This window comes from Arvicola amphibius, chromosome 9, assembly GCF_903992535.2.
Source record: "Arvicola amphibius chromosome 9, mArvAmp1.2, whole genome shotgun sequence".
NCBI lineage: Eukaryota > Metazoa > Chordata > Mammalia > Rodentia > Cricetidae > Arvicola > Arvicola amphibius.
The window spans coordinates 40918533-40945048 of NC_052055.2; the positions used below are offsets into that span (position 1 = coordinate 40918533).

The 26516-nt window shown below is 50.7% G+C and overlaps 1 protein-coding gene across 7 annotated transcripts; it reads left to right on the forward strand.

Moving 5' to 3' along the window:
* The first annotated feature begins 1435 nt into the window (after positions 1–1435).
* Septin3 (septin 3) lies at positions 1436–25380 on the forward strand. Of its 7 annotated transcripts, none has more exons than XM_038342354.1 (11): positions 1436–2837; positions 10071–10262; positions 12594–12722; positions 13181–13262; positions 13540–13677; positions 15458–15575; positions 16610–16705; positions 19308–19407; positions 20985–21036; positions 21327–21420; positions 22027–25380. In XM_038342354.1, exons 1-11 carry the CDS (start codon positions 1436–1438, stop codon positions 22138–22140), a joined length of 2517 nt encoding a protein of 838 aa, XP_038198282.1. In that variant the 3' UTR covers positions 22141–25380. The 7 variants fall into 7 exon arrangements, with proteins under 7 accessions (XP_038198282.1, XP_038198283.1, XP_041911602.1 ...); XM_038342355.1 differs by having other exon boundaries at positions 24020–25380; XM_038342357.1 differs by lacking the exon at positions 1436–2837 and adding an exon at positions 5500–5727 and having other exon boundaries at positions 19311–19407; positions 22685–25380.
* Positions 25381–26516: the final 1136 nt, after the last annotated feature.

Genomic DNA, 26516 nt, shown 5'->3' on the forward strand with positions numbered 1-26516 from the left:
CTGATCAAGGTAGGTGTATGTGCGTGTGTGCGTGTGTGCGTGCGTGCGTGCGTGTGTGTGTGTGTGTGCACCTGCACATTGGGAAGGAGCTCAGTAAGGAGCTAGGGATCTGGTGACATAAGAACAAAGTGATCTTAGGGCTTGGGGCCAAGGGCAGTGTGACCATGGTGTGCCCAGGGGCCTGTGGTGTGAGCAATGGGCAAGAGGTCAGAGCTGCAGGGCTGTGCCAAATTGAGAAGAGGCAATGACTGGACAGTCTTGATATGAATACATGGCTGGTGATGAGGGCTGAGGACGTCACTTAAGGCACAAGGAGGATGCCTGGGCCCCCTGCCTTTGCTGTCTCCTGTTCCAAACTTCAGAGAGATGGCTACAACATCACTCTCCTCCGCCAGTCCCTTACACTCAGATAATTCTTCCCACCAGCATTGGCCTGGTTCCCCAAGCAGGCTTGTAGTGTTGAAAGTAAGGGAAATAACTTTGTCCCAGAAGCTGAGTTCTGGGCAGCTCAGAGAGGACACCAGTTAGCGACCCGGGGAACCCCGGAGACCACTTCAGGGAGTGTGGTTCATCTAACCAGACTACCTGGCAGCGTGGGAGTATCGGCCTGGGTATTCCCTTCTCTCTCAACTCCCTGTCCCCAGGCAGCCTTCTCCCACCCTGTCCCTGACCCACCTCACAGTCCACAGAGCCCTTCTTCAGTCACGCCCCGCAGATTGCCTACTTTCAATCCAGTTTTCAGCAATCTCCCTTTCAACCTGCCTTCGAATGGCTGTTCCTGACAGCAGACGGGACCAGGTTGACCTGCAGGACCTGAGCAGCTTTGCAGCCTGGCCTGCCCCCGCCCCCCCCCCCCCCACCAGTTTACCTTCAGCCTCATCTCCACCCTGCCAGGCACAGCGGGAGCCCCGTGCTGGGTTTTCAGAAGACTTCTTTTTCTCACGTTTGGGCTTAAGAGCTGCCCAATGCCAGGCACAGCTGACATCCAAACTGACTCAGGCTTTTCCCAGATGTCTCTCCCACCGCTAGTCCAGCTCAGGGGTTCTTTCCTAGTTTGCTGCAGAATCCTCTTCCAGGGTCCCTGCCTATGTATGCAACTTCCACAGAGCAGTCCAGAGAGAACAGCCGCTCTCAGACCCAAGAAAAGAGAAAGCGGAACCCCATCCTGGGTTCTCTCATGTCAGGGGCAAGTTGCTCATCAGCTGAGCCTACAGTGGGCTACTGAAGGGGCAGGTATGTGAGGTGCATGTCAGTCTGTAGCAAGTAGAAGCTGTTGGCTATATAGGAGAACTCACTCTACTAAGGACTCAACAAGCCTCCAAATACGTTCCCTTCAGGTTGCTAGCGCCATCTGCTGGTTGGGAGGAGGAGAGTTGAGACCTCATCCTGGTCTGCCCTCTCTTGTGATTGCCTCAGGGAAAGCTGAACAGCCCAGATGGACCACGACTTCGCACCGCCTCCTCCTCCAGAGATGCAGCCGCACAGGGCTCCAGGCCCCAGATCTTCTTTCTCCCGCGGCCACATGCTGGGGCGCCACACCCACCAAAAGCTCACCAGAGATGTGTCCCCCCTCATCCCTGTCATCAAGAAGACTGTCCACTTGAACGCCTTCCCCCAAGGCAATGTCCTACAGACTTTCAGCCAGCCAAGCCTTAGATCCAGGGCCTGGAGTATGTCCCAACAGGGCAGCCTAGGGCCCCTGGGCTCTCTGCCTCCCAATAGCTTTATGCCCAGGAAACTCAGCTCTATTTCCTTAACAATTCGCCAGAACGTCCAAGCGCGGCCCCTGGATGCTCCACTTTCTCATTGGGAAGAGTTGTCCAATTTGGGCAAGGAGGTACTCACCCATGGAGAAGGGAGGCTGTCCACTTCAAAATCACCACCCATGGCCCCAATGCCAAAGGACAGGACCTCCTCTGAAGGCCATGGGAACCCAGATCCTACCAAAGCCAGCAGGACACCCTCAGGGGATAAGCCCCTGGTGTCTTCCCATCTGACTTTGCCATTCCAATCTCAGAACACTCAGAGTTCGGGCCCTGTGGCTCAAGTCCAAACCAGAACCTCTCCAGGAAGAGGCAAGTCCAAGCCCAGGGGTATTCCCAGATCCCGAGCATACCTCCAAAGGGCTACTGCTTCTCCTTCTACAAATTTGTCTGCTGTGGGCACAAAATTAGATATAGCCAGAAATTTAGGCACAATGGCCATCAACAGACCTGAGCTGGCTATCAATATGTCCACACCAAACCCATCCAGAATGGTCAGAGACACTGAACTTCCTATTCTGGGTGCCAAGATGGGCATGACCGTTGACTTACCTATAGCATCCAAGGCAGGAAAAGCGACAGATTCGGTGATAGCAGGCCCACCCAAACTAGGCACAGCCATGACTTTAGCTGGAGCAGGGACAACCAAGCCAGGCCAGGTTCTGAATTTGGTAACTGCAGACTCAGACAAGCTGGAGAATGTCATGGCTATGACCACGGAGGACTCAGCCATGGCTTTGGAAATACCGGATCAAATTGATCTGGGCATAACCAGGTTGGACACAGCCATGGGTTTGGCTGGAGTCAATATAGCCGAGCTGGACACAACTGCAGATTCTTCTGTGTTGGACACAAGCCAACTGGAAACAGCCATGGATTCAGTTGTGCTGGTCTGCCCAGTCTCTGGTGAGACTAAGCTAGACATTGTCAATCACCTGACCATCACGGATGCTGCAACCTATTCTCTAACGACAAACAGAAGCACAGACCCAGGCCAGGACTATGCTGCAGTGGATGCTGTCACAGACAGTGTCACTGAACCTACCTCGCTGGACCTGGCCAGAGAACCCAAAGGTAAGTGCAAGAACTTAGTTGGGAGGTAGTGTTGCTAGGAGAGCAAGGATGCAATAGTCTCTATAGGTTGGGAAAGAGAATGGGGACTCTAGGGTTGGAGTCGAAAGGGTGACAGAAATGGGGACAAGGGTTGAGGGGCTGAAGAGAAGCAGTATGTCCCCCGAACCAAGCTACTCGAAGTCAGGCCAAGGGAAGTCACCAGGAGGAAGGTTCACAGCTTAGGCTGTGGAGAAGCAGACTGAGTCCTCTCTTGGCCACGACCTATGCTTCTCTTTTTAGTTCTTTGAAAATTCAGGATAATTAGGTGAGTCTAGCTCAAAGGAAAGTCTAAGTTTGAGGCCAGCCTGGTCTACAGAGTGAGTTCTAGAACAGCGTCCAAAGCTACACAGAGAAACCTCATCTCAAAAAACCCAAAAAGGTTCAGCCAGGTAAAGGTAGGAGGATAAGAGATCTTTCTTGGCTGTAGTCCTTTTTCTTTTTTAATTCTTTCTTTTGTGTGTGTGTGTGTGTGTGTGTGTGTTTTAGCTTGTATGTATATCTGTGTGAGGGTGCTGGATCCTGGTGTTACAGACAGTTGTGAACCACCATATGGGTGCTGGGAATTGAACCCAGATCCTCTAGAAGAGCAGTCAGTGCTCTTAACCACTGAGCCATCTCTCCAGCCCCTTTGCTGTAGTTCTTTAAAGTTGAAGGGGAGAGAAAGAGAAAGAGAGAGGGAGAGGGGAGAGAGAGAGAGAGAGGAGAGAGAGAGAGAGAGGAGAGAGAGAGAGAGAGAGAGAGAGAGAATCCTACACAGATCTATAAAGAGGTCAGTAAGGCTAGAAATCTATGGCTGTCTCAGAGAGGTTTGTGGCACACCCGAAGTCACACCAGAGTTAAATGGTGGCAGTACATCGATTGGAAACCAGACCTGGCCAAATTTTCAAAGCTCAGGTTCTGGGACAGGAAGAAAGCTTGGAGAGTACCCAGTACAGCGCTTGAACAGGGAGCTGGACTTGTCAAAGCCTTTCTCATCCCTCTCAACACACAGCCTAGTCCTCACTCTTGCTGTGTGAGCCCGGCTCTCCCATCTTCAGCTCCGCTCTCTTCTGAAATGCAGAAGGCTACATCTGCTGGGCTCCTCCACCTGGGCATCTCCAGGCCATGTCTAGAGTCAGGGATCCCTTTTCTTCTACAACAGTGGTTCTCAACCCCACAGGGGTCACAGATCACATATCCTGCATATCAGATATTTACCTTACGATTCATAACAGTGGTAAAGTTACAGTTATGAAGTAGCAACACAACAATTTTATGGTTGAGGGTCATCACGACACAAGGAACTGTATTAAAGGGTTGCAGCCTGGGAAGGTTGAGACCCACCGCTCTAGAAACAGTTGCTGCCCTACCCCCTCCATCTCTCAGCTGCTGGCACAACCCATCTTTGATACAGCGACCAGATCCCCAGGTAATCTGCCATCCTCATTTTCTTTCTTTTCCATCCCATCTGTTCCTTATCAATCTGATTTACACATGGCATCTTCCCTGTACTTGACCAGCTGTCCCTCCCTTCCTTTCTTTCCCTCCCTCCCTCCCTCCCTCCCTCCCTCCCTCCCTCCCTCCCTTCCTTCCTTCCTTCCTTTTTTTGAGACAATATATCTATGTATCCCTAGCTGCCCTGGAACTAACTATGTAGACCAGGCTGACCTCAAACACACAGAGATCCACCTGCCTCCGCCTCCCAAGTGCTGGGGTTAAAGACGTGTGCCACCACACCCCACAGCAGTCATCACTTTGTAACCTTCTTCCGCCCTCCACAAAGCTGCCACAGGGACTTAGCTATCTGTTGGCATAATTTTAGATTCTCATTATTACCGCCCACTGCTCAGCCTACCTCTCCATCCTCTTTAGCTGGGGCAGTCCTTGCCTGTGGCCTTTCCTACCTTAGCCCAAGTCAGCGTTCTGAGGTATCACCTGCACACTGCTGTGCCGCCTCTGGGCTTGGCTGGCCCCGTTGCCCTTTCATTTTTTTTTCTCTTCACCATTTGCCTATCCATGTCGGCCCTCACCTTCCTATCCCTCATCTTCTGTTATCTCCATGGCGCCTGTTCGCTTGCACTACACAGCACCTGTGTGAACCAGCTGTTTGATTTCTGTTAGACTCAAAACCTTAAAGGCGAAGAAGGTTTGGTCATCCTTAGCTCTGTGCTGCCAAGGTTGACCAATAAGCCATCGTCAACGCATCAAAGATTTTTTTTCCGGTGGGTAAAGGATGGTCAGGGAAGTTCAAGGTTATAGGGTTCAGCATCCAGGCTGGAAGCTGGGCCTGGAACCCAGTTCTCTGATTCGGAGCTCTGTCAGCAACCGCGCCTGGGCAGAAGCGCGGTGAGCCAGCGCAATATCCCAATCACCGCGTGACTCACGCACGCGCACGGTCACCAGCAGCTGCCACCGATCTCCTGCGTCCCGGACCCGGTAAGGGGCCGGGGACAGGATCTAGGGAGAGAGACAGGGACTGCGTGCAATGCAGGCACCTTTCCGGGCTGGGCAACCCGAGCTCTGGTACCTGCTCCTGCGTGCTGGCGGGGGAGCCGCGGGAAGGGGAGGGGCCCTCGGCGGGGCCGGCTAGCGCGCGGGTCACGTGGTGCCGGTGGCAGCGGCAGCATCGGTGCGCGCGGGCAGGGGCGGCTCGGCGCCGAGCAAGCGGAGGCGAGGTCCCGGGTGGGCGCGGGGCGCAGGGGCGGCGCGGCCGGGTGGCTGGTCGGGCGAGTAGGCGGACGGCGCCGAGGGGCGAGGCCCGGCTGCAGGGGCCGCTTGGCCCAGAGAGAGCCCGCGCCCGGCTCAGCCTTGCAGCCTCGCGCCCTGAGCATCTCCCGGAGGACCCGAGACAAAGGAGGATTCATGTCCAAAGGTAGGGCTATCGTTTGGGCGCCTGGCACCGGCTGGGAGGAGGCTAAGGCCCCAAGCGCTACCAAAGGGAGGGTTGCTGTGCTGAGGACCCCACGTGCATATGCATGGACACACGCATACCAGGTGGCACCCATTTGGAGGCATAGTCTCCGGAAAAGGCACACACAGAAGCTTGGGGAGGTATGGAGACTCAGATGCTTAGGGAAAGCCCCTGCTGGAGCACCCCAGGACACTCACACACATGCACAGCATGTACTCTAACCATGGGTACCAGACCACCTACAACCAGTAAGAGACCCGTGCGCTGACACATCCGTCAGTCCCCTTCCCCCACATAGAGACCAAGTGCAGAGACAGGCACCAGCTGGTGGTCGCCAAGGGAACTCATTGGCTTCCTGACCAGAACGGGAGGGGGGTGTCCCTTTTTTTTTTTTTTTTAATGGGGAAGGACTTGTTTCTTTTTTTTTTCTCTCTCTCTCTTTGAGCTGCCCAGGGCTGGAACTGGGATGGCCTGGAATTGGTTCTGCGGTGGGGGTGGGGTTATAAAAACTGCAGGTTACCAAGGAGCTGGAGAAGACCCCCCTCAGCTTGGAAGGGAAGAGATAGTCTAGCATTAAGCTAAAAGGAGGTAGGCATTCTAGAAAGGTTCCCTTCTCCTACTGCCACCTTTCCGACAGAGGGGTGGGGTCTCTGGACCAGACAAAGACAAAGCCATTAATTTTCCTGTAGGAGAAAGCCCTACATCTTTGCTTGCCTCAGGGATGGAGTGTGCTGTCCTGTGGGGCCAGAGCTGAGTCAGGTGGACTCTCTCTCTTCCTAGAGCACTAATGTGGCAGGTGGTACCTAGCAGGGGGTGCTGCAGACAGATGCACCCCTCTCTGGGAGAGCTGGGAGCTTGGGAGGGGCCCTCCAGGGCAATCTAGCTGCATTCTGCTATGAGCACTGTTATGAACTCTTTCCCCACTCTTGGGAAGCCCCGCTCCAATCTCAGATGCAGAGGATGGGGGAGGTCTCAATAGGCATACCTACCCTGACCGTAGCTCACACGGCAGCTATTTGTTGGTAGGGGGTGGGAGCCTGGTACTCTGGATGGGAAGCAGCATCCAAGGAAAGAGAAAGGTGTCTGCAGGGGCTCCTGCCTTGTGGGGCTTTCATTCACACACCAACCATTCATTCATTGTTGAGTGTCTGTGATATGCTAGGGTGCACTGGGCACGGCTCCTACCTCAAAGAGGGCTGGAAACCAGTGTTTTGTATGGCTTTCACAGTAACCCAGGAAGGCAGGTACATTCTCTTCTCTTCTGAGAAGAAAACCTAGACTTATAGGGTTCATGCCTCTATCAGCTGCCCATCCAGAGACGACCTGGTGGGGCCTGGGGAAGTGGGAGGAGCACAGAATGGAGCCACAGAGGCCAACTCCAGAGCAGCATTTGCTTTGTACCCTGGAAGTCCTGGTACACTTGTTAGGCGCCTTCACAGACGATGGATCCATCCCCTGGGGGCAATGACCTTGTCTTGGATACAAATGTATCCTTGGAATTTAATGTAGCACTTGGTTTAGCCCGACTGTCATTTGACAGCATATGGGAATGACCTGGAATGAACTGATATGCTAAGTACTCTAGAACCTACAGGGGACTGAGGCAGCACAGCAAGAGGGGCATCCATATCAGATGGGAAGACTTTCAGTAAGGGGGAAGTTATTAGACTGGGGTTCCAGCAGAGCTTGTGACACAGTGACCAGCATCACATCTGTGGTACTTGTGGTACTTGATCAGAGGCGGCTGTTAGCCTGTGACTGGCATGTGATTAGAATATGGTTGGGAGAAGGCTGACTTGCTGGTAGGTGCTCTGTACCTTGCTCATCATGGATGCTAACACTGTTCCTTGGAAGATGGAAAGTGTGAGCCACTTATGTCCTGGACTTCCACCAGGCCAGCCGTAGAGTCTAGGAGTTGTTCGGGCATCTGGTCAGCCCCCTCCTTCACTCAGGGTCTGAGAGACAGAGCTGAGTAGGCCGTGGTGAGGACACAGGCTTTCTGTGTATTTGCAACCTCCACATATACAAGTACCCTCGCCTGCCTCCCAGGTGGCTTATGTCACAACACAGGCTGGAGGTACCAAATGTGCCTAACAGGCATGTAGGAAACCAAAGGGGCCAGGCTGTGAGAACAGCAGGAAGGAGAAACGTGGCACTGGCTCCCAGGGCAGATGTGCTAAAGGGGGACACGAGCTGGGTGTGGAGTGGAGAAGCGGACCCAGGCTGTACAGAGTCAGCTGTCATAAGGCCGAGCCAATTCTGCTGCCCTCTGGAGCCACCTGGCTGGCAACAGCTTCCTGGGAAGCAAGAGGGAGCAGAGCCAGGCTCTGAGGAGGTGTTGAGGCTTTGTCAGGTTTAGCTGTGCCTGAGGGGGCACATGGGAAAGAAGGTTCCCATCTTGCCAGTATCAGGGGAAGGGCCAGGTGGCAGGGGTACAAGAGCAGATTCCTGGCTGGGCTTGGGAATGGGGAGGGAGACCGGGTTCCTACTTCCTCCTGCCCATCTGCTGCTCCATCAACCCTCCTCACGGGCTGAGAGGCAGGGTGGTAGTCATGAACTGCGGGGTTCTAAAATGGCACAGCTTCTCCAGAGCATGGCGGCAAAGACAGGCTTGTGAAATCAGCAACCGAGGCATCTCTGCTTCATGAATGCTTTCACGCGCTCAGTTTCAATCCCACTCCAGAAAGCTGAATTTGAAAATGGCAGGGGTAGCTGGGCATTGGTGGCACATCCCTTTAATCCCAGCATTAGGGAGGCAGAGGCAGGTGGATATCTGTGAGTTTGGGGCCAGCCTGGTCTAGAGCTGGGGCTACTCAGTGAAACCCATCTCAGGACAAAACAAAAAACAAAAAGGCAAGGGCGAGAGGGCACGGTCTGTGAGGCTGGACTCTGAGCTTATAAGCATCACCTCATGTGATGCTCACCGCAGCCTTAGTCATGATCCTACTATTCTGCAGAGGAAGAAACAGGCTCATAGAAGGGAAGTGGCCCACACAAGTCTACAAGCTGACAAATAGCAGCGCCAAGATCTTTTTCACTTTACCCCACACGCATTTTCCAGAGAGGGAAGTGGAGTTGATCTCTTCTAGGACTTACCCTGCTGGACAGTAACTCACCACATCTCTCCTGTGTGTGAGCATGCCAAGGGGACCTTTGTCCTTCTCTGGGGAGAGCTATTTCCTCAGCCTCCCCTTCTGCTGCTTACTAGTATGAGAGTATCATCTTAGGCAAGCACTGTCCTTGTTTGGGTCTCATTCCTTCTTTGCTGGCTCCACAGGCTCAAAACTTTGCATGGGAGGTGTTGGGAGACCCTCTGCTGCACAGCAGCTTTTGAGACTTGTGGCCCAGAGGGGAGACTGAGTCTGAGGGTGGAGTAATGCTTACTCTGCAAAGAAAGGTATAGCTCTGATTGCTTCTAAAAGACCAAGAAACCAAGACCGTTGACAGTTGACATATAGTAGACCTGGGATCCTAAAGGTTCTTTGTTCTTGCTTGGCAAGGTAAGATGCAGGTCTGAATAATTGAGACATTTCATAGATCAGAGCTCTTTTTGGGGTGGAGTTGCCCCCCAGGAAACATTTGGTACTCTGTCGAGATGCTTTTGGTGGTCACATCTGAGAGACTCCTTCTGGAAACTAGCAGAGACTATGGATGCTATTAACCATCCTACAGACACAAGACAGCCCCGCTACAGTAACTACCCAGGTATCAGTAGAGCTAAGGTGAAGGAGCCCTTGGATTGCATACACAAAGATGCAGTACTTTGAGGCAGTGATGTGTTTGAACGTGTCCAGCAACTGGAGAACCTGATTGGGGCTAGAAAGATAGCTCAGTGGTTACTGCTTACTGCTCTTGTAGAGACCTGGGCTTGATTCCCAGCACCTGCATGGCAGCTTACAACAGTTTGTAAATCCAGTTCCAGGATGACCCAGTGTCCTCTTCTGGCCTCTGTGGGCACTGAATACACGTGATGCACATACTTACATTCAGGCAAGCACTTTTACACATAAGATGAAAATATATAAATCTTTACATAATAACCAAACTGGAGAACCTGGTGCTGGTACAGATTTTGCAACTGACCTAAACGGAGTTCTTGGGCAAGTCCCTGTCCCCCTACCACCGCTTCCTCCTGGGACTCAGTGTTTTCTTCATCTCTACAGTATGGGGCCCAGACTGGATGAAATTATGGTCTCTTCCAGTCCCAACTCTGTGACCCCATATCAAGATACTCTTGTGCCTTACACAAAACCCTTGTTCTCCTGCCGCTCACCCTGCCTATTCCTCCCACCTTGGCTTTTCAGGGCTCCCAGAGGCCAGGACGGACACAGCTATGTCAGAGCTGGTACCCGAGCCCAGGCCTAAGCCGGCGGTGCCCATGAAGCCGGTCAGCATCAACTCCAACCTACTAGGTTACATCGGCATCGACACCATCATCGAACAGATGCGCAAGAAAACCATGAAGACTGGTTTTGACTTCAACATCATGGTCGTTGGTATGGAAAGCCATGGGGTCACTGAAGGCCTAGTGGTGGGCAGCGCCAAGGATCCCATTTCTTTCCCCAGAATGGCCTGGCTTCTCTAGGGTGAGCTCTTTCTAGGAGGGAGGATTTCATCATGCTGATCACAAAGGTCTGGTCTCTTCCTCCTAACTGGCTGATTGGAGGATGGGAGATTGGGGTGGATGGCCAGCCCGGCTTCACCACTAGCTGAACAGAGACGGGCAGCCTCTTCATCACTCTGAGCCGGCTTTTAGGTTTGTGCAACGGGCATCGCCAGCCCTTTCCCATCCCCAGAGCTGTGAGAGGATTGGGTGAAAGATGGTCTCATTGTTCACACCTTAAAGCTTCAAAGTTTTCCAGGGTCTTAGTCACTGAGTAGTGTCAGTGAGTCACCGTATGTAGCGGGAAGGGACATTTGCTTCATCCGAGTCATTCACTGGGTGTAGAAACCGAGTGTGGCAGCCTCCTCCCTCCCTCTTCTCCCATACAGTCAACAAGCCCTGTCCCTTTAACCATGTAAAGATCTTCGGAGCCTGTCAGCTTCTGCCCATCCCCCACCGCTACCCTAGGCAGGGTCACCTGGGTGGCTGCAGCTACCTGACTCAGTGCAGATCTGCAGAAGAAGAACCTTGGCCAGGGTAGATTTATCCGGGTATTTTACTACAAATCCACCAGCTGAGCTGACACGGATGTTGGCTGTCTGGGTACCAAAGTCTTAGCTTAAGAACCAGAAGTAGCCAAGCCACGCGGGGGTGCATACCTTTAACCCCAGAATTTGGGAGGCAGAGGCAGGTGAATCTCAGTGAGTTCGAAGCTAGCCTGCTCAGAGTGAGTTCTAGGACAGCCAGGACTGTTGCACAGAGAAACCCTGTCTCGAAAAACCAAAGACCAAACCAAAACAACAACAAAATCAAAATAAAACACAAACCAGAAGTAGATGGTAGATGGTTCGTGGACCTTTACAGCTGTGTCAGTTGGGGTGACATGGGCTCCCCTGGTTCTCCATCTCCTTTCTTCTCCAATTCATTGTCCACTAGCTACCCAGCGGCTTTCCCAACATGCAGAACTCATTGAACCATCCATCCTAATTCCCTAACTCTTTTAACCTCGAAATAAATTTAGACTTCTATCCTGGCTGGGAACTGCTCCAGCTCAGCTTTTACCAATTCCCATCTACATTCTCCTCATGCACACAGGGAGGCTCTTGACTTGCGTGCTCTTTCCTGTAGAGTCTTTTTAACATAACGATCTAAGCGGCTTCTGCCAGCTCCTCAGGTAGGATGCAAACTGCTTCTAGTCACTGTTCCTGGTCCCTGCCAGTTCCCTCCTTCATTACCCATCTGTGAAGAGACAATGGCCTAACGGGATAACATAGCAAGCCCAAAGCAGCGAAAACACCACATATACCTACACACAATATAGTACATCATCACATATACACAGATACACACATAACATGCACATACAGCGTGAGCATTTAACACATATACATACACATATAGAATAAATATATGTAAAGAAAGCAGGCTGGAGAGATGGCTCAGTGGTTAAGAGCACTGGCTGCTCTTCCAGAGGACCCCGGTTCAATCCCCAGCAACCACATGGCGGCTCACAACTGTCTGTAAATCCAATTCCAGGGCTTCTGACCCACTCACACAGATACACATACAGGGAAAACCACCGATAAACATAAAATTAGAATAAAGCAGTTTACAAGGAAAAAAAAAAGCAGGGTTCTTGGGGCGTGAGCCCTGAAAGATCAGACCATTTAGTAGCTGTGTCGCCTCACACGTTACGTCTCAGCTCCGCTACGAGATGCACAGGGATTGATTTAAAGTGATTAGAGAGGGCGAGGATGAGCACAGTGCCTTGGTTTTCAGCCCCCGGCACCAGGGGGCACAAAGACCAATCTTATTAACAGACGTGGACGTGCTCAAGCACCGTGAGGTGGATCTGAATGCAAAGTTATTCTGTTCTCACTTTTAGTGTCATTAAAGATGGAAAAGCTAAGTTGAACAAAACCACAAGCCAAACCAAACCAGAAAACTGTATCACACACATACCACACAAATGCATAAGCTGTACCTTCTCCCCGTGGTCCTGGGTCCCATGAAGGAACTTGGAATCCAGCTGCCATTTCTCATGGCTCCTCTCCATTGAACGGACAGCCATTCCTACCTAATGCTCTTCCCCAAGGGGCATTCAAATAGGGCTTGGCTTGGACCACAGCTCTGGAGCCCTGTAAGCCCACAGGAGGGTTCTGCGGCTCAGGAGGTAGATGTGCGGCCTGTCTCCCTTTCTCCGTCTCCTCCTCCCTTGCTGCAGGCCAGAGTGGACTGGGCAAGTCAACGCTGGTCAACACACTCTTCAAGTCCCAAGTGAGCCGAAAGGCCTCCAGCTGGAACCGGGAGGAGAAGATCCCTAAGACAGTAGAGATCAAAGCCATTGGGCATGGTGAGAGCTAGTCCAGGATGCCCTCTGAGGGCATCATTCTGAGGGGGCCAATGCCAAGCAAGAGAAAGGGGGCTTATTGGGGAAGAAGATGTAAAAGGTGACCACAGAGTGGACTTAAACTCCAAATTTGTTGGTGCAGACTCCTTAGGCTGCTAGGGCCAGACAGTGGGGTGGAAGTGGGGGGAGTGTGTGCGTGCAGAACTGGAAGAGGTGGGTCTTGACATCAGTGATAAAGCTCGGGGAGGATTTAGATGTAGACACAGAAGAAGCAGAGCATGGTCTTCTAGCCATAGGGGGAGTCACAGAGTGCACAGTACTGAATAGAGTAGGTGAAGTCTATAACCCTGACTTGGCTAATCTATCAGCTGCTGCTCAGAAGTATGGATGTTCCTGGCCAGCAGACTGTTGGCTCCTGGGGTCAGGGTTGACCTGTCGGATGCTCTTTTTATTCTCTCCAGTGATAGAGGAAGGTGGTGTCAAAATGAAGCTGACAGTCATTGATACGCCAGGCTTCGGGGACCAGATCAACAATGAAAACTGGTATGTGTCTGCCTCTGCGATTTCTTCCCTCAATACTCTGCGAGGAGGACATGATGCAGATTCATTCCCGCTGAGGCCTACCTGCATCATCTTGGGAAAGAGGCTGGGTCTCCGGGAGAATGCTACCCTTGCTAACCGTCCATGGAAAGCCATCCATGGGGAGGCCGAGGCAGAACTGGCCGTTGAGTAGAGAAGGGGGAATAGATGTGAGAAGGGTGGGAGGGATTGGGACCCAACTTCGGATGTATGTCCTCTGTGTTTCCTCTCCACCCCTCAGCTGGGAGCCCATTGAGAAATACATCAATGAGCAGTATGAAAAGTTCCTGAAGGAAGAGGTGAACATCGCCAGGAAGAAACGCATCCCGGACACCCGTGTCCACTGCTGCCTTTACTTCATCTCCCCCACAGGACACTCGTATGTACCAGACCCTCTCCTACTACTGGCCCAGGTCCAGTGTGTACCATTTGTGCCAATGACTGGAGAATCCATACTTGGACTTAGCTGGGGAGGTCCAGACGGCTGGAAGGTCATGGCCCTGTGACCTTAAGGTTCCCTAGACTTTCCATAAGAAAGAGAGTAAAGCTGAGTATCACTGCCTTCCCTCCCCCATACTGTTCACTGGTATCCCAGCACAACCCAACTTTACCAACAGAGAGAGCTTGAGCAGAGGGCACCTCTTTTGTTCAACAGATACTTGCTTTGCCCAAGACTTGGGGCATGGGGGTGGCAAGAAAGGTAAAGTAGGCAAAATCAGGGCTACTGGACTGGGGCTGGCGTTTAGGCAAGATGTGGAACTTAGCTGTAGGTATCCAGACGGTGGCCATTTCTGCAGGATGAGCCAGGCATCCAGAGATAAAGGCTGTGCCGGGAGCTTAATTTGTAAGTGGCGGACGGACCCCATGATAAGCAATATGGGAGCAGGCAGAAGTCAGGGAACTCGGTGGTGTTTCTAGCAACCTTCCTACAGGGCAGTGTGTCTCCCTAAGCCCCTCTGCAGGGTCAGAGCTAAAGTTTTTGAGAGGGTGACACAGCCAGGTAGACCCTGAATTTTGAAGGAGCCAGGGGTACCCAGCCAATGTTGAGTTGTGAAATAATAACTCTGGGTCAGACCTTGATCTCAATAAAATGAGGGCTTTTTTGTTGGTGGTGGTTTTGTTTTGCTTTTAAGAATGAGTGCAGGGAATTAAACATGCTAGGTAAGCACGTTACCGTTGATCTATACTCCAGCCCTCTTTTTTTTAACTTTTAAAAAATATTTATTTACTCTACTTATTTATTGAGTCAGGGTTTCTCTCTGTAGTCCTGGCTGTCTCAGAACTAGCTCTGTAGACCAAGCTGGCCTTGAACTCAGACATCTGACTGCCTCTGCCTCCCAAGTGCTGGCATGTGTCACCATGCCCAGCACTCTTTTAATTTTTTTTTTTAATTTTTTTTTTTTCGAGACAGGGTTTCTCTGCAGCTTTTTTAGAGCCTGTCCTGGAACTAGCTCTTGTAGACCAGGCTGGCCTCGAACTCACAGAGATCCGCCTGCCTCTGCCTCCCAAGTGCTGGGATTAAAGGCGTGCGCCACCACTGCCCGGCCCTCTTTTTATTTTTTAAGACAGAATCTCACTTAGTTGTCCAAATTTGCCTTAAACTTACTCTGTAGCCCAGGCTGGCCTTGAATTTAAGATTTTTTTTTTTTCCTGCCTCAGCTAAAATGGTAGCTTTAGCTTTTCCTAGACCTTGATCCACAGCTAGTGGGACCTATAAGACAATCTGACTTAATGGATTCCCCAGACTGCAAACTAGACTGGGCTTCCAGAGCTGGCTCTGTGGGATGGAAGGTAAGGGCTGAAATGAGCCCACTGACAAGAGTTCAGTTGGTAAGGGTCATCCATGTATGTCCCCCAAAGAAAGAAATTCTTACGTCGGAAAAGGTGTCATGAAATGATTTGAGGGGGTTTAAGGGGAGACATGCTTTACATAGAAACTGAGGAAGGAGAGGGGGAGCTTGATTGTGATGGGCTGAGGATGGTGTTGCAGACATACAGCGGGTGCAGAAGCGGCGGACATGTGCGAGAGGAGAGGCTGCAATTGCATGGCCTCAGCCAGGTTCCCAGACCAGTCCTCTCCCAAGGATGGTGTGGAGACAGCAGGGGCTGAGTCGGGAAGGGTTGGTGGCTCTGACATTCCTGTCTTCTCTGGGCCCCAGCTTACGACCGCTTGATCTTGAGTTCATGAAACACCTCAGCAAAGTGGTGAACATCATCCCGGTCATTGCCAAGGCTGACACCATGACCCTGGAGGAGAAGTCTGAATTCAAGCAGAGGGTGAGCAGCCGCTTTGCCCTTTTCCTGTCTAGGGGTTCCTTCCCCTCCTCTGGGTCTGAGCCGTTCCCTTCCTGCCATGGCTCCCACGGCTACTTTACTCCAGTTTCTCACCCTAGCTCCCTCCCACTTAACTATCCAGGAGGCAAGGGCTAGAAGTTCCTGGACCAAAGGTACGTCCATGCAGGTCCAGGACCAAAGGTACGTCCATGCAGGTCCAGGACCAAAGTCCATGCAGGTCCAGGACCAAAGTCCATGCAGGTCCAGGACCAAAGGTACGTCCATGCAGGTCCAGGACCAAAGGTACATCCATGCAGGTCCAGGACCAAAGGTACAGCCATGCAGGTCCAGGACCAAAGGTACGTCCATGCAGGTCCAGGACCAAAGGTACGTCCATGCAGGTCCAGGACCAAAGGTACGTCCATGCAGGTCCAGGACCAAAGTCCATGCAGGTCCAGGACCAAAGGTATGTCCATGCAGGTCCAGGACCAAAGGTACGTCCATGCAGGTCCAGGACCAAAGGTACGTCCATGCAGGTCCAGGACCAAAGGTACGTCCATGCAGGTCCAGGCCGCCTCTTCCTCACCCTCCATATTTGTCTGCAAAGGCTCCCAGATACGGTACGCTCATCATGGAGATCTCACTGCTCCAGTGTTAGGTTACTGGAAAGACTACACTAACCATGAACCAACAGTAGTATGCAAGTACTCATGGGATGAAAGGAACAAAAAACCAACAAAAGCACTGAAGAAGTCCTGGAGGAAGAGACTTGCGCTTGTCTTGAAAGAGGGCTAACAAGAGAGCCTGGGAGGTGGACTTGACCTCCCTCGCAAAGGAGAGCGGAGCATGAAGGACAGGGCCATGAGCATGGCCTCTGGCATCTGGACACAGCTGTGCTGTCTGTCTGAAACCCCGGGGGCCTGATCCTGCGTCCGCTCCTCCTCTTTCCTCTCAGGCTGGGCTGTGTCTTTTCTTGGGATCTTCCTGTGGCCTAGGGCCTGGGGAATCATCAATGCTGTACTGCCTTGCTCCTCTAGGTTCGCAAAGAGCTTGAAGTAAACGGCATTGAGTTCTACCCTCAGAAGGAGTTTGATGAGGACTTGGAGGACAAGACAGAGAATGACAAAATCAGGGTAGGTGTGTGGGGCCCTCTGCGTCACACAGCTTCCCGGCCCAGTACCAGGGTAGGTGTGTGGGGCCCTCTGCGTCACACAGCTTCCCGGCCCAGTACCAGGGTAGGTGTGTGAGGCCCTCTGCGTCACACAGCTTCCCGGCCCAGTACCAGGGTAGGTGTGTGGGGCCCTCTGCGTCACACAGCTTCCCGGCCCAGTACCTCTGGGATGCGCCTTCAGGCCCTTCTCCTGGTTTCCCTACCATATCTCCATGTCCTGTCATCTAACCCAGACCTCAGGAAGCAGGGAAGACGGTGACCCTCACTAGGGCTGTGAACCCACAAGCAGGGCTTCCTGTACAGTCTTGTCCACGACCAGATGATATGAAAGCTTTCCCTTTCCTTCTCAGGACCTGGCAAAACCTCTGTGTCAGGTCATGGGGCACCAGGCAGGGACAGCATTGGGCTAGTACCAAGGGGAATCTATGCTCGAGGCAAAGTTTACTTCATTTCTCACTCTATAAAATACAGAGGCTAGACTAGGTGAGTGGCTTATAGGCTTCCTCTCTCCCCAGAAGAACTATATAGAAAAACAACCGAAGGCCCATGAGATTGCTCAGCACGTAAAGGTGCTTACTGCCAAGCTGGCTGCCTGATGAGTTGGATCCCCAGGATCTCTGTGGTGGAAGGAAAGAACTGACTCCCAAAAGTTGCTCCCTGATCTCAGTAGACACTTGATATAAAACGTGCACACACACACACACTATATGTAATTAAAAATTTTAAACAAAACACTTTAGAACCCTAACATACAAACAGAACTGCTTTGGCTGAGTGTTGTGGGCACAGAACTCTGCTGCCCCAGCAGGTACTAAGATACCTTCTGTGGCTCTGGCCTCACCAGGAAACTAGGTTTGGAGACCATCGGCTGTATGACTTCTTAGGTCTTGCCCTACAGTTCTGTGATTCCGCATCACAAACCAGCCCACTGACTAACCCAACCTAATCTGTGACAAATCTCAATTCATGGCTTTAGGTTTCTAGACTCTTCTAGAACAATCTAGTGGAAGCCCTTTATCCCTTATAGTTGGACAGATAATCAGTTGAAAAAGACAAATGAATTAAGGTCATTACTAAAAAAGCTCCCCCCCCCCCGCTTTTTTCGAGACAGGAGTTCTCTGTGTCACAGCCTTGGCTGTCCTGAAATTCTCTTTGTAGACCAGGTTGCCTTCAAAGATCCGCCTGCCTCTGCCTCCCGAGTGCTGGGATTAAAGGCGTGTGCCACCACTACCTAGCATTACACCCCCCCCCAAAAAAAACCCCAAACCAACCCTTTTAGTGACATTAATTTACTCACTAGGGTGGTGAGGGAGTGGGAGTCCCTGTGGCAAGTGTGTAGGTCAGAGGATAACTTTCAGGAGCTAATTTTCTTCTTCTCCTGTGACTCTAACTCAGGTTAGATTTGGTGGCAGGTATCTTTATCCATCGAGCCACCTCACCTCACCTCACCTCAGATAATCACCTTAAAAATGACGTCTATAAATCTTAAATGTCTACAAAGAAACAGTCTAGGAAACTACAATGTTAAAATATGTGTCACATCCATCAGCCTTTATATCTCTGTGGTGCTGGGGATTGCACCATCATTCTGCTTTATTCACACACACACACACACACACACACACACACACACACCACACTCTGTGCAGGGCTGCAGATCAAACCTAGGACCTTGGGTATGCTAGGCAAGCACTCAATCACTGACCTGCACTTTCAGGCCAAAGACCATTCTTGATGCCAAAGCAGTTCATTGATGTCATCTTTCTGTACACTTGGCATAATTTTCTGAAAACAGCTCCACACCTATGTCTTCAGTTTACATATGGTATTCCTGGGCTGCATGAAGGGCTTTTGGTCAGTGAGGGGCTGGGCTGCATGAGACAGAGCTTCCCTGCAGTCATATCATCTGGCGACGTGGTAACTGTTTTACTGGTTTGCGTACGTCTAGGCTATGAGTTCGCCCATGGCACAATCACCCATGAACTTTTCTCAGAACGTATTCCAGCTGTTAAGCAACACATAGCTCTTTTTTTTTTTTTTTTTTTTTTTTTTTTTTTTTTTTTTTTTTGTTGACGACAATAATAAACATACAGCAGGCAGATACTTTCGGGTGCTTGCCCCGAGAGAGCAGAGCAGCCTAAAGCCCTGAGAGTTCGGTACCTGGGCATCTGCCAGTAGGTTCCATGGGAGCCACAGAACACAGCTTGGAGTCTGGCTGGCGCCTGCGGGGCAGGGGGAGGTGCTGTTTGTTAAGAGTCTGTCTTAGCTAGCTCACAGAGCTGTTCCAAATCAAATGAAAATATGTGCTCAAGCAGAATGAACTGTACAAAGGGCTCTCTAGTTGAAGGAAAGCCAACTTACTGAGGCTAACCAGCCAGACGACAGTGTAGTCAGGACCCGAGTCCCAACTCAGCCTTTTCAAGGAGCAGAGTCTTGCCCTTACCCCCAGGAGCATCATTGAGTGAGCAACAGAGTAAGTTGTGAAACACTATCCTGCCGTTGGACATTTGGTTTGCAGAAGAGGACTGAGCATGTGTGTTGCTTTGTGCTCTCCCCCCATCCAGCAGGAGAGCATGCCCTTCGCTGTGGTGGGGAGTGACAAGGAGTACCAAGTGAATGGCAAGAGGGTCCTCGGCAGAAAAACCCCGTGGGGGATCATTGAAGGTAATTCAGTTCATCTCCTAGAAGTGGCTATCCAGAACAGCTATTAATCATCAGGAGGTCAAAGTGCTGTTCTGGGATATTGATGCCAGCCAGTTACTGGCCGATAAGGAGCTTATTGGCACGCAGTGACACCATTTAACATGTGACCAGGTGGCAATGACTTGGCCTGTCAAATGAATTTAGAACCTGGGGAAACTATCAAGGATGGAAAAAAAACCAGAGAAAGGTTTTCATATGTGACCTGGCAAAGTACCCAAGGGTGGTTCAGCTCTTGTCTTCGTCCTAGCATTTATTCTGAATAGATGTGACCTTGGGTTGCATATGATGAATCTTAAAGTTTAAAAGAAGTTGCTTCAAGGGTCTCATCTAGGGCTGGGGAGTAGCTCAGTGATAGAGCGCTTGCTGCATGTGTGCAAGACTCTGCGTCCCATTCCCTGCAGTCCACACAAAACCAAACCAGGAAGACAAACAACCCTTTATTCAACATGGTAGCCCTGTGAGGAGTGCAGGTGCTCCCGTCTTCAGAACATGAATCTTGGACAAGTGTTTTGCTTTGCAAAGGTCACGCAGTCCCCACCCTCCAGCTGCTCTGGAGACTAAATCCAGCGCTTTTCGCGTGCTAGTGAAACCTGAACTTCAAATTTGGGTGTTTTTATTCCCAAACTGAGTTTTACTCCACTGTCTTGGATTGTTCATTGTCAATAACAATGTTTGTGGTCCTGGTAACAGAACTCAGGGCTCACTGTGCTAAACAAGTGCTTTATCACTGAGCTAAATCCTCAACTAGTGGGTTTTTGAGATAGGTTTTTACTGTTGTATCCATGGCTGGCCCTGAGCGCATGATCCTCTGTCCCTTGTTCCAAATGCTGGGATTGCAGTGGTGGGCCGCTGTGTTCACCACACCCAGTACCTCAGGATTTTAAAAGTAGCATTATCTCATTATTCACCTTGAATTGATGAAAGGCGGCTGGAGAGATGGCTCAGCGGTTAAGCACACTGTCTGTTCTTCCAGAGGACCCAGGTTCAATTCCCAGCACCCACATGGCAACTCGCAACTGTCTGTAACTCAAGTTCCAGTGGATCCAACTCCCCCAGACACCAATGCATATAAAAATTTTAAAAAATTTACAAAATGTGGATGAAAATGTTATATACACATTGTGAGACCAGAGTCATGCAGTATCCTCCTCTCTTCCCACAATTCTTGGTGTGTGGTTTGCAGACAGCAGCCATTCCACGTCTCTTAGCTGGGTTTTCTGACCTTGGAAAGCTGGTTCAGTTATGAGCTCCTGTGTGTTTTCCTTTCTTTCAATCATCTTAGGCCTTCACAAATTTGTTGTTTGTTTGTTTGTCTTTGTTTTTCAAGATGGGGTTTCTCTGTGTAACAACCCTGTCCTGGAACTAGCTCTTGTAGACCAGGCTGGCCTCGAACTCACAGCCTGCCTCTGCCTCCCAAGTGCTGGGACTAACAGTGTACATCACCACAGCCTGGCGTCTTGTGCTCTCTTTAAAGCTGCCTACCTTCTGGGCCGTGCACTAGTGAAATGGCCACCCGTTTTTTTCTGTTTTATCCATAGTGGAAAACCTCAACCACTGCGAGTTTGCCCTGCTTCGAGACTTCGTCATCAGGTAAGATGTTCTCCCCCTCCCCTTGTGGCAGTTTTAATTATTTGGGATTGAGGGCCATCTGTCCATATTCACTTCCTGAGTCTCCATGTCTCTCTGACAGAGCTTTCTGGCCCAGTTCTAGCCCCTGTCTCAAAGAAGGAGGGGTTGAAGAGATGTCATTGGCCCTCAGGAGTAGGGCCAAGTCATTGGGTCCGGTCTTCCAAAGAGCTGTGTTAGCCTCAGAGGTGGATCACTTCCTCATCTTCCGACCCTTAATTGCATCCCCTTCTCTCTTTCACTGTGTCCTTCAGGACTCATCTCCAGGACCTCAAAGAAGTCACCCACAATATCCATTATGAGACTTACAGGGCCAAGAGGCTCAATGACAATGGAGGTCTCCCTCCGGTGAGCGTGGACACAGAGGAAAGCCACAACAGTAATCCATGATGAGCCCCTTTTCTGTGTTAGCTGCCATGCATATCACTTCTCCGAACACACACACATCCCAGGCACCACCTCCAGCCACCTTTTCCTGTCAGCTCTGTCCCGAAGGCCTGTCTGGTATTTGTGGAGTATTTTGTCGTGTGTGTTGTGTGTGTGTGTGTGTGTGTGTGTGTGTTTTTTTGTGTGTGTGTGTGTGTGTGAGAGAGAGAGAGAGAGAGGCCTGTCTGGTATTTGTGGAGTATTTTTGTTGTTGTGTGTGTGTGTGTGTGTGTGTGTGTGTGTGTGTGTGTGTGTGAGAGAGAGAGAGAGAGAGAGAGAGAGAGAGAGAGAGAGAGAGAGAGAGGCCTGTCTGGTATTTGTGGAGTATTTTTGTCGTGTGTGTGTGTGTGTGTGTGTGTGTGTGTGTGTGTGAGAGAGAGAGAGAGAGAGAGAGAGAGAGAGAGAGAGCGCGCGCCTGGGTGTGTGTGCTCAGGGGTGTGGTAATTTCATTGCCCTCTCTGGAAAGTCTTTTGTAAGTCTGCTTTCTCCATGACTATCCATTCTGTCTCCTTTTCTCTTGTGCTCCAGAACAAAAAGCTGTGCGCCTCACTCAAGAGGTCTGGGGAAGGTTTTATTTTAAAATGCTGGGAGCAGGTGAGCCACAGGCAACCCTTTCTTTCTTCTGACCCACCCACAAACTGAGGCTGCAAGGGTTCTTCACAGACAGGTGGCTGAGCTAGCCCATGGTGGGGTGCGGGGGTTCGGAACAACCTTCGCTGTAAGTTGAGGTGGCCTGGACTTCTTGACAGAGGAAAGGAAAGGTCACAGGAAGCAGAGAAGAATGCTGGGGGTGGGGAGCGGTTCCTGCAGAATTAGTGCCTGGAAATGGAGCTCCACCCTTGGGTCTGTGTCAAGGCCACCATCAACAACACCGCTGTGCTGCAGACCACTGCTTTCTATGCTCGCCTTGCCCATGTTTGCAGCCTGGCTGGTTGTCTCCTCTTCCCGACCCCCCGCTCCGCCTCCTTTGCCTCCTTTCTTCATATATTCATTCCTACATCCTCCGTCTCTCCTGCCTGTCTCTGACCTTTTGCTTCCTTTTAGAGTAATCTGTTACCTTCATTTCTACATTTAGAAATCATGCCCAGCCTACTTCCTAAGTTGACTTTCTGTTGCCCTAAAATAAAGTTACAACTAGGGGCTGAAGAGGTGCCTCTGTGCTTAAGAGCAACTTTTGCTCTTGCAGAGGACCCCGGTTCTGTTCCCAGTACCTACCTGGCAGCTCACGACTGCACTGAGTGACTCCAGCTGCAGAAGATCAGACGTCCTCTTTTAACCTCCACAAGCATGGCATATATATACATCCATGGAGACAAACTCTTATATGCATAAGATAAAAATCAATAAATATTCAAGAAATAAAGTCACAAGTAAAAGCATGGGATAATACACACTGAGTTGGCAAGAGAAATCAGAGCTGTAGGGAAGAGAGGAGCCAATTTCTGCAGCTGAGCACTGAAATTTGCCCTGAACTCAGGAGTAGCCTAGGGAAAAAGGGGAACTTGGGACTTGGGCTGCCTGCTCCGTGTTCTGTTTAAGGAAACACACATACTGGTCAAGTGAGGCAGCTTTTGGGTGGAGGACATGACATTTTTGAACTAATTCTGAAGCATCAGAAACAATATATAGAATTTCCTAGGGACCCAGGGCTTCAGAGACAAATTCTAGGACACAGTTCCCTTTCTCTAGATCCTTCTATGTTAAGCTGGCTTTTCTGTGGCTTCGCCTCATGTAAACCTCACTCGCTCTTTCTGTTCTCATTTGTCTGTTTTCCTCTGCTTCTCCCCTCTTCCCCAACCCAGTTTCCCCATCTTCCAATCCTCTAGATAGTCCCAGGAACATCCACAACCATACATTTAGCCTTCTCTTGCCTTGTTCCAGAGCCCTGTAGTTATGCACACGTCCACTGCTCCTTGCACACACAAGTTATTCTTCCTGTGGTTTCTAAGGCTGCTTTAAGGAAAACCGCTTAGCCTTAGGAAAGGGAAGAGACTAGGGGTTCTGTTTACCACTGCCTTTATGCGCTATCCCATCTCCTGGTCCAGCCTGGGTATTAACTGGTCCTCACTGAATGCTACCGTTTATAGTCGCAATCCTTTATCACTCAGGCACTAGGAGAAACAAAAGAGATGGATCCCATGATTCAGTGGACCGAGTGAAGGAGGGAGGGGATGATCAGATCATGTGACCCCAGTCCTACGGTCTTAGCCTTTCCTTAGCTCTACCTATCTAGCCCTCATCCCTCATCTCATTTTCCCGTAAGTTACTCCGAAGTCGGCACCTCTCAGGCTAGAATGGAAGCAGTGTTCTGGAGCTCCCTGGCTACTCCAGTGGGGTCACCTAGGGCCAGCAGGGATCAGGGGGGTGAGCACTGGATAGTTGGATAGCCTAAGTAGCAGAATGGTGCCTGACCCCTCGTTAAGCTATGGATGGTTTCACTCTCCCTGGAGAAGCTGTTTGGATGTGCTTGCTGCAAACTGCTGGTCTCCACGCCCTCAACCGTTCTCAACTCCCCTTGCAGGGAGAAGGCCTTCTGGGTACTGCCCTTCCACCTGTGCCAGCTACCCCCTGTCCCTCTGCTGAATGAAGGCCATTTCAAGCGCTGCTTCTCCCTCATTCCTTCCAGCTGCTCTTGCTGCAGGGCCAAGCCCCCTTTAATGCTGTGCTTGTCCAGCCCGCCACCACAACCCCTCTCAGCCCTCAGCAGGTGGGAGGGGGCCGGCTGCCTCTTTAGGATCAGTAGCTTCCTCCATTTAGCCAAATGACTCCTCTCCTCCTACTGGAATGGAGTTCCTGCCAGCCAGCATTGCCCTGCTCCATCGTCTGTCAGCAGCCCCAGCCCATGTGTAGAGAGAAGGAACTCACCGAGAGCTTGCAAGCCCATTCCAGCGACTTGTAACCATCTCCAAGGGAACCGGCATTGCTTCCTAGCCATTCATCTGCATGAGTACTCTTCTTGGCTCCCTTAAACGGTCAAGAAAGCAATTTTTTCTGCTTGTCAGTCATTGAGGTCAGCTGTGTGAGCCCCCATGTGGGACAAGGGTGTCTCCTTCATTGCTTAAAGGTATAAGGGTGATTCATTACAGAGATTGGGGAGCATGAGGGCTAGCGTCACTTAAATCACCACTGGTGTCTGGCCCAGTGTGTGTATGTGTGTGTGTGTGCGTGTGCGCACGTGTGTGTGTGTGTGTGTGTAGACAACCTCTTTACCCCCCCCCCCCCAAAAAATGTGGCCATTTCGGAAGTGGTTTCCCTGAAAAGAAGTTGCTGGGTTTGACTTCCTTATCCCCAAACAACAACAAGGGGGAAAAAAGTGAATTAAACACACACATGAACCACCCCAAACCCACAAGCTATACACTCTAGGCGGAAAAAAAGCACCCTTTTGTACATTTAGCAATAAGAGGGATCTCTTCCCACCTACCCTGAGCATTCCAACGCCCATCTCCCACCCTGTTAATGTGAGCAGTGCATTAGCCTGACCACAGGTGGTCGCTATGGGCTAATGGAAAATACTCCACGGAGGGCAAAGCCCCCAACAGATGCATGAATGTTTGCGAATGTCGGCTGCCACTGCCCCATACACTGTGTCTTTATAGAACCCTCCCTTGGCCACCTCCCCTGCCATCTCCACCTGGATACAACTTGCTCAAAGGCTGGTGACTTGTGGGCCATTCATCTACAAGTCCCGATGGAACAAGAGGCCCAAGCCTAGGGGATGCGGGAACGACCCATTTTTAAAATGTTATTAGTCCCAACCAATATTTTGGTGATATTCCAGTTGAATTTCCCAATTGAAAACAAGCCAACAGACATTCAGACTGGTCATGTAAATGTTGCTAGCCTCTGTTGTACAACTAAACATTGCTGTTTGAACAATAACGGCCTGGTCTTTGTGCTGTGTTCCTTCCTCCTCGATCAGATCAGCCAAGGATGACATCTCGCCCGTGTGGGAGCTAGGGACCCTCTTGGCAAGAAGTAGTCACAGATATTAAGAGATTGAACATGTGCAATCTATTCATTTTCAGGTGACATGAGGTCATATCCCAGCCACTTCCTGGAACTTCATAACCCCAGTGACGAGTGGGAGAGCTGATACTTGATCTTACAAGTCCTGTGTTTTCCCAAAAAGCATTTAGTTCCATTTACTTAACTTCTTAATATCCCCTCTTTCTACACCCTGTAGGCATAAGGACCGATGAAAGCCTAGTCTTGCCTAGAAAACATTTTTAACATAAACATATCCAAAATATAAAGGGGCCAGTGAGTTGGCTCAGATGGGAAGAACCCTTAATGCCAAGGCTGCCAACCTGAGTTGAATCCCTGAATTCTACACGGTGGAAGGAGAGAACTTCCAGAAGTTGTCCTCTGACCTCCATGTGTTCTCGCGCACACACAGACACACACACTAACATACATGATTCAAAGGGAACATGGCAGATGGGCCACCTGGTAAGGGTGATGGCTGTGTAATCATGAAGACCTGAATTCAGCTCCCTAACACCTACAAATAAGAACCAGGTATGGTCCCATGCTTACCTGGGGCATGCTGGTCACAAGCCTGTGTCCAGGTTCAGCGAGACATTCTTTCTTGAAGAAATAGAGAATGAGAGGACACTCTCTTTTGGCCTCTTCGAGTGCACACAGGCATGCACAGCCAGACACACACGTGCACGTATACCGCTTGTACACCTAAAGGAAGTTAAACACTAGCCTTTTTCTTGGCGATAGGACGATCTTTTCCCTCACTTGTAGCTTATTAAGCAACGCAGCTCTCGTTTATTTCCCTAAAGTTTAATGTGAACTGTAAGCAATCATTTGGGACCTTGACTTTCTGTGAGGTGAACATAAGGCATAAATGAATGAGGAGAAACAGTTTGGAGGGGCCAGGCTGGAAAAGGATGAGTCAAGAGGCTCTTGAAACCATGCAGGGAAAATAATGATGGCAACTAGTGGCAACACAACCCAGATGAAGGGAAGTGGAATTTGAAAGACAGCCGTTTGGTGAACATCAACAG